Source organism: Camelus ferus, chromosome 26 (genome assembly GCF_009834535.1).
Source record: "Camelus ferus isolate YT-003-E chromosome 26, BCGSAC_Cfer_1.0, whole genome shotgun sequence".
Classification (NCBI taxonomy): Eukaryota; Metazoa; Chordata; class Mammalia; order Artiodactyla; family Camelidae; genus Camelus; species Camelus ferus.
Genome location: NC_045721.1, coordinates 3,467,145 through 3,478,371, shown reverse-complemented (window position 1 = coordinate 3,478,371; position 11,227 = coordinate 3,467,145). Strand labels below are relative to the sequence as shown.

Below are 11,227 nucleotides of genomic sequence, written 5' to 3'. Positions count from 1 at the left end.
CCGGTTTCAGCTAAAAATTTTTTTTTTAAATAGCTGAGCCCAAGTCTGCATATTTCTGTTGCCACAGATGAGGTAAAAAGAAATCCTCACGTGCCTGTCCCAACCCTGGACACAGCTTTCAGGAGCATTTTGCACAGAAACAGGATATTGGCAACTCAACTGTTAAACCGGTCAGCGATGATTCTTCCTTGAGATCACTCTGATGTCACCAGTGTAACTTGAGCCCGGAGCTTTTGTTCACCCTTTAAATAGCCATCCGGGGAATGATTTTGCTACAGACTCTCTGGAGAGCCCAGGAGCTGAATTCCTGAAGATTCCCACGTCGATGAAAGCAAAGCCCCGCCACGCAGCCTGCACCATGTCCACCTCCCTCCGAGTGAGCCCGTCCGTCCACGGCTACCACTTCGACACGGCCTCCCGTAAGAAAGCGGTGGGCAACATCTTTGAAAACATCGACCAAGAGGCCCTGCAGAGACTCTTCAAAAACTCTGGGGACAAGAAAGCCGAGGAGAGAGCCAAGATCATTTTTGCCAGAGACCAAGATCTGGAGGAGAAAACGCGAGCCCTGATGGCCCTGAAAAAGAGGACGAAAGACAAGCTCTTCCAGTTTCTGAAACTGAGGAAATATTCCATCAAAGTTCACTGAGGACCAGAAAACGGATAAGGACGTTATCCCAGAACGGACGTTTGAAGATCCAGCGTGGCAGTGAGACCCTAACACACAGCATCATCTTGCTGCCTTGCACACTTCTCCCGCTCAGGGGACTCCGGGGTCTCGGAGGCAGGAAAGGCACAGAACAAACTGGTGACAGAGACTCCAACCAATTTCACGCCCGTGCTTGTGCTGTTCCAGAGGAGAAGGAAATGCTTTCAGCAAAGACTGGAAAACTCTCCCTGCGGGAAAGGACTGATGCTCATGTCAGAAGGAGAGTCTGGACAGATGTCCTGAGGACTGAAACGGATGATAACAGAAGGATCGGGAAGAAATGCAGCCACGGTCTCTTTGTCAGGCCCTGGGACTTCAATTCAACCTGGACTTCTTTTTTCCTTAACCAAGCTGTGTAAGGGGAGGGAGGAGGGAGAGAGGGAACAGGAAAGAGAATCCCACCCTGCAATTGTTGACTGAATTTTTTATTTGAATGTTCAAAGTGTTGCGAAGCTTCGAGGTTGTCTATTGGTAGATTTTTTAAAAAAAGAGATCAGTAATTGATTATTTATTTGCATTTATGACAATGCCTTACAAAGTGCACCACATGGGTGTTAAATACAAAATTCAAGGAACTGCAGTATTTTCAGCCGCTCAGAAAAGCCGGATGCCACCTTCTGGTTTGTAAGGGGATTTTTTTTTTTTTTAAATGCATTTCAAACTGGTTGCACAAAAGTTAAAAGGGGCGGGGGGGTTCCTTCACAAAGCTGAAGTACTGTGAACAGATTTTATAATTTTTAAATCTTCTAACTAAAGCTAAAATATAATCGAAATTTCTTACAGTACTGCAGTTAAGCGTTAGGAAACGAATAAGATACACTAAATAGTTTATAAAGATGCTATGGTTTCTATAATTTATTACACATGACAAGTGATATGCAACCTTAATAAATTATTATAAGCTTAGCTGCTCTTGGTGTGCGGTGATTGATCTCAAAAGGAAAGTCAGATGGCAATTTTTATTATTATAAACTTGTAGAAACTGTTATAAACTAGCCTAAGGATTTCACTCTGGGAGGTGGCTTTACCTTAATTGCCAAACTTATTCAAAGCAAAGTCTTACATCAAATATCGAGAAAGTTTCTCTGTTCCAACTTTAAAATGTAAGATACAGACATAGAAATTCATACTTTGACTCATCAATATTGTTGTTTACGTATGCATAGAGGGTGAGTTTTAAAAGGTTTTTCTCTCCATATTTGAAAATTTTCCTCTGTGGCTACAGTAGCTGAATACATTTGGACATTTATTTCTCCCAAAACAATCTATTTGGGGGTGAGAGTCTGAATTATGATCAAGATTTTTGTGGGTTATCAATGTTTATTTAATATAAAGCCAACATGGGAATAACATTACAGTCTCCTTGCTTAGCTTCTCATAAAATTATAATAAGGTATTCCTAAGAAGGCGTAACCCCAATGCCTGCAGTGCTCTCCTGGCAGAAAGAAATCGAAAAATTCCCTAGAAATTAAGTGTTTCAGAGACATCTGCAAAGGTTTTTGAAACTGCTGATTATGGTAAAAATAGAACAAGTGAAAGGCCTGAAATCTTTCAGGAAAGTTATAAGGCAGGGCTTTAAATAACACATTTTTTAAAGGAATTTGAGGAGGGAAATCTATTTTCCAATATTGATGGATTCCTTTGCTGAAGAGAACAGAAAATCACGCCATTAAAAAGGAATTTTGTACATGACAGCATCCAAGAAAACCACCAATGCACATGCAGAATTGTATACGTGTCTGTGCGTGTCTGTCTGTCTGTCTGTCTGCATTTTCCCTGGAGGAGTGTTTAGAATTTCCATCAGATTTGCAGAGACGTGCGTAAAGCCAAGATAAGTTAAAAACGAAAGAGGAAGAGTTTTGACGGGTAGGAGTTTCTGCTAGTGGTGGTGTTTGGGATCATCAAAGCGCAGGTTTGGTAAGAAATACGTTTCCTGCCTCTGCTAGGGCTTGTCAGTGACACATTCTCTCTGTCCTTCTAGAACCCCCCAAAGACACCAATTAACTGCGTGGGAAGGACGTTTAGTAACTTACACCTTCAGAGCAGCTCTCGTATTCCTTGCTTCTGAAGAACTTGTTCAACTCATTTTCAAGACTTGAAACATCTTAGACGCTGGGTACAGTTCAAAGGTTGAGTGTATTTCACATACTCATAACTGTATCCTAGCCGCCTTTGTTTCCAACAGAGAATAACGCCGATCTGATCCACTTTTCACAGGAGTGTGTATCAACTTAGCTTTCTTGCAGAATATTATCAGCATTTTTTTTTTATTGTAAGACCACAACATGGGAAAGAAATTTAAAAGCAACTGGGGGATGATCCACCACAGTGTGGAAAATAATCATTCTTCTAGTAGGTTGTGACACGAACACATTGTCCCTTTCTTTCATGGAAAATCAAAGCTGGGATCAGTGATGGCGCAAAGATGATTTTTAACTTCATAATATTTTTATGATTTAACTACAAGGTGAAAGGACCCATCATTAGAACAGATAGGATTAGTTCAGCTCAGAGATCCCTCTGGGGCACAAAGATGACCAAATATACCTCAAGATATCTCATATCTTAAAGAAATAAAGGCAGCAAAGGTGGAATAGGTTATTAATATGTTTGTGTCACTAAGATCATAATAATGACAGCTAACTTTCACTGAGTGTTGACTATTCACCAGACAATTTTCTAAGTGGTTTTCTTTGGTGCATTAAATCACTTAATTAGTGCCGTGAAATAAGAGCATGCGTGTGCAGGCATGTGCCTATGTATGTGTCGTAATGAAACTGAAGCACAGAGAGGTGAAGTCAGTTGCCCAAAGACACACAGCTAATGAGGGCAGGACTCAAAACCAGAGAGACTTCATTCCCAGCCGCTAGGTTAGACTGCTTCTCGAGGAGAAACTAAACTTCTCTTTTACGCTGTGAAGTGACAATAACTTACGTGCTACTAAATCAGAAAGACAGGAAGGCAAGGTTGCTGTGAAATCATTTTTATCTGATCTGTGTCTGTCGATCTATATTCACTTGGCACTTGCCCTACATGGGAAAAACCCCTTAATCATTTTAATTGTGTCAGAAGTTTCCCTGATATTAGCCTTTCAAGTCTACAGTTAGAATAACACCTGGCTGAACACCTTGGAACAAAAAATCACATCTAAGTTCTCTTCTGAGATGTTGGTCAACATTTTGGGGCTGGGTTTGCTCCCCGGGGGAAATCAGAAACTCTGGGTTCGTGGTTTTGTTCACTTAGTGAGATGGTTCCCTGTCCTGGCCCACAGCAAAGGAGGATTTGTACCTGGCGGAGCCTCTGAATAGATGGGGTTTACTGAGAAAGGGGCCCAGGTTCCATGACTCCCCAGTATTTTCCCATTGTCAGAGGGTAGTCAGAGGATGTGACTCGTGTTCCCTTGGAGACCTTTTCTAACAAACAAATGATTCAGCCGTGGTCCAGGAATTTCGTGGCCATTCAGAGTACCTCTTCAACCCTCCTAAATGCCACACAGGGGCTTCTCGGAGTGCACGTCATTTGTGTCCCTTCTCACACACAGGGAGTAGCCGAGTGGAATCAGGGTTTGCACCATCTCAGTTCATGCATCAGAAATGTAGTAAGCACCTACACGTGGGCCACCAGGGCCAGAACGAACCTCTACTCTCCTTGTCAGAGGAGCCAGAAGATGCTTTAAAAGGAATACAGGGAGATGTATGGTAGATGTTTAAACAGGATGCTACGGGAGAACAGGTGTGTGTGTGTGTGTGTGTGTCTGTGTGTTTGGAGAGTAGCAAAAGAATTGGAGGAAACCTGACCCTACCTGGGGAGATTCTAGAAGATTCCACTGAGAACTTTCAAAGTAGAAGATAGAGGAGTGGAGAGAAAAAGTGGCATTCCAGCAGCTGGGTACAGCATTTGCAAAGGTAAGGAGGTGGGAGAGAGTGTCACTGGTTTGAGACTCTCTAAGCATCTCAGGGCTGGTGGCCTAAGCATTTGGAGCAATAATTAGAAAGGCAGTTGGGTCTTAAAGACCAGCTGGAGTATTAATTTTATTCTGAAGGGAACAAAGGATCACGGAGGACTTTCAATAGGAGGGTGACATTTACTGCCTGACTACGATGTATCAGGCCCTAGAAAAGACAGAGCTAAGATTCTGAAAACTGATGCACTGTCTGGCCCCTGAATACATGGTCAGATTCTATAATGATTTCTTCCAGCCTCTGTGGCCTTATAGTTGGTCTCCGGAGGTGAAAAACCATAGAGGACTTTCATGACACAATGATAAATATGTGAAGACAGAAGATGAAACAGAAGTTAGAGATTCTGAAAGATCTTGGGAGGCCAGGTTCGGGGGGAACAAGAAACAAATTTAATCCCTAATTAAATTTTATTTAAGACATCGTGACGATGCTTGAACCTTAGGAAGCGTTATTATTTAACAAACATTAAATTCATGGCTACTAAGTTCTCTCTTCATGTCAATAACTCTCCTGCAAAGTTTCCAGATATTTTAAGTGATTATCAGCACACCCAAATGTGTTCTTTTTTTTTTTTTTTTTAAACATATGCACATGCTGCCTGTGGATTTGGTTCAGTCATGTATTGGCAAAACTATCTTACAGAATTTTGGAAATAAACATCCTGTCCCTACAGGGTTTAGCAGTGGTTTAGAAAAAATGGATGAGTAGTTGGAGGATTTTGGTTGTAGCCACCTTCCTCCCCACCTCTGCCTTACACACACACACACACACACACACACACAGAGGACATATACAGTCTTACAAGGAGCACAGAAATTGGGTTTTGAGCTTTGATTTCCTCTGTGGGCAGCAGCCTGCTATTGAACAAATACCACCAGACTGAGTCTGACGTCCTGGGGTTTTTCCCAACTCTGCCCTAAGCAAATTCCTTTTTTTTTTTTTTTTTTTAAATCTCTGGCTTTCATCTGTAAGGGAAAAACAAACAGGTCTGACTGGAGGAGATCTCTCATATGCTCCAGAAATGGGAAATCATAACTGTACCTACCACCTGACATGATAGGATTTCTTTCTGGATCAGCTGGTGTTCCATATGGGATAAGAATTTCTTTTCATTTAAAACCAAAGCCTAACAAAAAAGTTTTCATGGTTAGTAATATATGCTCTCTGTGGGTCCTTTTTTAAAAGTTTTTTAAAATTATGTAAGTTTCAGTTGTACAGCATCATAATTTGACATCTGTATACACTACAGAGTAATCAAAAGTCCAGTTGTGGTCCATCACCATACAGCTGGTCCCCTTCCCCCATTTTGCCCACACCCAGCCCTCTTGTGCTCTGGTAACTATTAGTCTGTTGTCTGTATCTATGAGTTTGTTTTCATTTTATGTTGAATGTTCATTTGTTTTTTGTTTTGTTTTGTTTTTTAGATTCCATATTTGAGTGAAATCATATGGCATTTGTCTTTCTCTATCTGACTTATTTCACTTAACATCATACATTCAGGGTCCATCCATGTTGTTGCAAGTGGCAAGATTTCATTCTTCTTTATGGCTGAGTAGTATTCCATGGTGTGTGTGTGTCTGTGTGTGTGTATCACATTTTCTTTTCTATTCATCCATTGATGGACAGAGTTTGTGTCTATATCATAGCTATTATAAATAATGCTGCAAGGAACATAGGGGTACATGTATCTTTTCAAATTAGTGTTTTCATATTCTTCAGATAAATACCCAGAAGTGGGATTGCTGGATCATATGGTAGTTCTATTATTTGGTTTTTTGAGGAGTCTCCAAACTGTTTTCCATAGAGTGGCTGCACTAATTTACATTCCCACCAACAGTGCACAGGGGTTCCCTTTTCTCCACGTTCTCACCAACACTTGTTACGTCCCGCCTTTTCGATCACACCCATTCTGACAGGTGCGAGGTAGTATCCCAGTTTAATTTGCGTTTCCCTAGTAGTGATGTTGAGCGTCTTTTCATGTGCCTGTTGACCACCTTCTGCCCATTTTTCAATCAGGCGATTCATGTCTTCTTGGAAGAATATCTATTCAGATCTTCTGCCCATTTTTCAATCAGGCGATTCATTTTTTGTTGTTGTTGAGTTGTATGAGTTCTTTATATATTTTGGATATTAACCCTTTATTGTATATATGACTTGCAAATATCTTCTCCTAGTCAGGAGGTGGCCTTTTTATTTTGATGATGGTTTCTTTCACTGTACAGAAGTTTTTTAGTTTGATGTAGCCCCATTTGTTTCTTTTTGCTTCTCTTTCCCTTGCCTTTGGAACCAGGAAAGATCCCAAGTAATCAAAACAATCTCAAGAAAGAAGAAGAAAGCGGGATGTATGACACTTCCTGATTTCAAGCTATATTACAAAGCTGTAATCAACAAAACAGTATGTTACTCACACAACAACAGACACAGCTCAATGGAACAGCACTGACAGCCCAGAAACAAACCCACACATAGGTGGACAATTAATTTATGACAAAGGTACAAAAAGTACGCAGTGGAGAAAGGATAGTCTCTTCAATAAATGGTGTTGGGAAAACTGGAAAGCTTCATGCAAAAGAATGAAACTAGACCACTCTCCTATACCATACACACAGACTAATCCAAAATGGATTAAAGACTTGAATGTAAGACTTGAAACCATAAAACTCCTAGAAGAAAACATAGGAAGTATGTTCCTTGACATCAGTATTAGCAAAGGTTTTGTGGCTCTGACTCCATCTGTGATTTTTAGTAGCCTGCCTCTTTCTGGGTGGGTGGCCGCCCCTGCCAGGACCAGCTGCTAATATTATGACCATCTCTTCCACACCCACGCACTGTCAGAGTCACCGAGACCACTCCACTGTGGGTGAGAATCATAATCACCTGTGGTGTTTTAAAAATATAGATTCTTGGCCCCAAATCTCTGGGCATTGAGCCAAACGATGGGTATCTTTACAAAGTCCCACAGTTAACCGTGAAGATCGTAGGATGCAGAAAACCCTTTTCTTCCCATGGATGTATTTGTTCACTCATTTAAAAAGATTTTATTTCGGGGGGGGACGTAATTAGGCTTATTTTTTTGTTATTATTATTACTCTTCTTCTTCTTCTTCTTCTTCTTCTTCTTCTTCTTCTTCTTCTTCTTCTTCTTCTTCTTCTTCTTCTTCTTCTTCTTCTTCTTCTTCTTCTTCTTCTTCTTCTTCTTCTTCTTCTTCTTCTTCTTCTCTTCTTCTTCTTCTTCTTCTTCTTCTTCTTCTTCTTCTTCTTCTCTTCTTCTTCTTCTTCTTCTTCTTCTTCTTCTTCTTCTTCTTCTTCTTCTTCTTCTTCTTCTTCTTCTCTTCTTCTTCTTCTTCTTCCTTCTTCTTCTCTCCTCCTCCTCCTCCTCCTCCTCCTCCTCCTCCTCCTCCTCCTCCTCCTTCTTCTTCTTCTTATTATTATTACTATTAATGGAGGAACCAGGGATTGAACCCAGGACCTCGTGCATGCTCAGCATGCACTCTGCAACTCAGCTATGCCCTCCCCGCTGAAAGCCCTTTTCTTATGTTATAGTTGGTTCTTCTATTTAAGACGCTTCTTAGTATAAGATGAAAAAAAGGATTTGATTTGATGGCATTGGCTAGAGGTTTTCTGGGGTGTTTTTTTTTTACCATATTAATTCTGTCATTAATTAGAACTCAGACCCCAAAAAGGACATATTTTGAGGAGAGTATCATTTCTCTTAGATTTTAATCATTGCAGTATGTCCAGACTAATGCATGTTACTTTCCTGGGATTTCTTTTCCTTCTGATATTTCAGTCTGATATTTGTCTACTTTGAAACATAGATGTTTTATCAGGAGAAAGGCTTCTGCTTCTTACATTCCTTTTCATTCTCCTGCAATTTGTCCGTGTTGATTATTTATGCTCAGGTTTTATCATCTAAAAGATTTTGAAGAATCCTGCTGATCCCAAGGTCATAGGTGCCTTCAGTCTCTGAAATGCTATTTTAAGAACATCTTCCCCGACCAGCTTTGCGGAAGCACCTCCCGCAGGGCAGTTGTTTCCAAACCCACTGTTACGAGAAACTCCTGGGGATGTTTCTAAAATCCAGGTCCTTGAATTTAACGATTCAGAATTTCTGGGGCTGATCCCCCGCTATCTCTGGTTTTAAATCACTCCCCAGGTGATTTTGCTGCAAAGTCAGATCCAGAATCACTGACCCAGATTATAGTCACCCACCATGCACAGTGTGAGGATGGGGCTTGTTTTGGTTCATCCGTATCTCCCCAGGCACGTTGTAAGCCTCAATACATTCTTGGCTAAACAAACTTGACCCAAGGTGTGCCTGTTACCTCATCCTGGAATGCGTGATGCTTACAACCTCCCATCCAAACAATACCATTATTTTGACTTTGCTCGTAAATTCTATGTTCTAAGAAATCTTACCTGGTCACCATTAGCTAAACTCCCACAAAGCACGTATTCTTAGTCATTAGAATACATTTATCAAATGGACAGAAGGCCTTTCTTGCCCGTAAATGTATTTACCCCTTGCCAGCTACCCTGGAGAATTCATTTCTTAGTCCAGACAAATTATTCTTCAAAAGTTAGTCTTTTGTGGGGAGAGTGTAATAGCTCAGTGGTAGAACAAATACGAGGTCCTGGGTTCAATCCCCTGTCCCTCTACTTAAAAAAATAAAAATAAATAAAATTAAAGTTAGTCTTTTAAAAAGGAAGGTTTAGCATGTATCCATGGCAATCACTTCTATAACTTAGCACACTAACACATAAGAAAACACTTTCTTTCTTGCAGGTATCCTCCACCAAGAAAATGTGGCTTTCCTTTTAAGGGGCGAGTGGGCAGAAAAGCAGGAAGATGGAAACGGAGGATAACGGAGCATCGGAAGCTGGTAAAGGAGGAAGCAGCAGAAGGTGGTTGTGAGCTGAAGATAAACTGCTGCTCCCGATTTTCTGAGCCCTGGTCTTGGCTGTTGGCTGATGGCTGGATGTGCCGTGAGGGGGACAGCGGTAAGATGAACAGAGAGTGTGTGGCAGGGAGAACCGGATTCCAATCCTGCCTCAGCCATTTAGTACCACGTGTCAGTCTTGGGCAAATTGCTTAACCTCTCTCAGCCTTACTTCGTCGTTTATAGATGAAAGACATTATCATCTTTATGCTGTAAGGATATTGTCCTGTACCAGTTTGCTAGAACCGTCATAACAAAGTATCGCAGACTTAAACATTGATTCCCCCGGGTTCTAGAGGCTGGAAGTTCAAGCTCAAGGCGTCGGCAGAGCTGGTTTCTTCTAAGGCTTCTCTCCTTGCCTTGTAGGTGGCTGTCTTTTGTGTGTCTTCCGTGGTGTCCCTTCTCTGTGTCTTAATCTCCTCCTCTGATAAGGACACTGGTCAGGTTAGACCAGGGCTCACCCATATGACCTTATTATATTTAATTACCTCTTTGAAAGCCCCATCTCCAAATATAGTCCCATTCTGAAGCACCTGGGGTTAGGACTTCAACGCATGAAATTAGAGGGAACCGAATTTGGCTCCTAGCACCTCCATGCTTATTTCTTTTGATTATTAAAAGCGTAAAATCATGGTTAGAAGTTAACCCATGAAGAACATACATATGTTCATGTGTAACTGAAAAACTGTGCTCTACACTGGAAATTGACACAACATTGTAAAATGACTGTAACTCAATTAAAAAAAAATGTAAAAAAAAAAAAAAAAAGAAGTTAACCTTTAAGGGTAAGATTCCTAGGGACAGGGATGGTGCTTTGCAAGTGGTTGAACAGTGCAAGTTCCCAGCACAAGCTTAACATTGGGTAAACACTTAATAAGAGTGTGTTCGTATGAACACACATGCTTCACATAAACATACGATATTTGTTTGGTGTATCAACAAACTAATCTCTAAAACCAACATGCAATCACTCGCATCCTTTTTGTGTCCTCCGCATCTCCAAGGAGAGCTCCGTCCACAGTTGGCCCCATTAGTGGTTCCAGTTGAAAGTGTTGTGTGGGGAAGGCGTTCTGCCCTGAAGCATCACTGCCATGAATCCCTTCCTCTCTGCTTTTCCCCACACGTGGCGAATGGTTTCAAAATGTTCAGCGGACGTGAGCAAGTTCTCTGTACATCTGTGAACTGAGTCTGTTGATGGTTCCAAGTTCTGTCGTGTTATTGGCACAATTTTTGTGCCTCTGATTGTGGATCTAAAATGGAAAAGTATTGTTCTTTCCCCCAGTTTCGGGCATGTACCACGAGTCACTGCCACAATCCTGGCACCTCATTTGGGTGAGAATGAAGGGAGGGGTTGAGATCGTGCTGATCACCAAAGTAATTTTATACCTCTTACCTTATATGGCAGGAATTTCAGAATGAATGGCACAGGTTTGTTTAGAGACTTTCCTCATCTGGGCTTGAGGAGTGTGGGAACCTTTGTGGAATGAAGGCTTGCAGTGTGTTTTTAGAAACCAAATGTCATGGGCTATTGTCTGATGTCAGTTGGGGGAAAAAAAAAACTAAATTAAATGTATTATCATATCAATGATTAAGGTCACATTAATATGACATTGAAAGATC

General features: G+C 41.1%; 1 protein-coding gene across 1 annotated transcript; it reads left to right on the top strand.

Moving 5' to 3' along the window:
* Nucleotides 1–257: 257 nt before the first annotated feature.
* On the top strand, nucleotides 258–2,050 carry TCIM (transcriptional and immune response regulator). The gene has a single exon (XM_014562338.2). It carries the CDS (start codon nucleotides 326–328, stop codon nucleotides 644–646), a length of 321 nt encoding a protein of 106 aa, XP_014417824.1. The 5' UTR covers nucleotides 258–325; the 3' UTR covers nucleotides 647–2,050.
* Nucleotides 2,051–11,227: the final 9,177 nt, after the last annotated feature.

Bases quoted from the DNA above. Each gene is read 5' to 3' on its own strand.
- TCIM (XM_014562338.2), top strand. From the start codon at position 326: ATGAAAGCAAAGCCCCGCCACGCAGCCTGCACCATGTCCACCTCCCTC.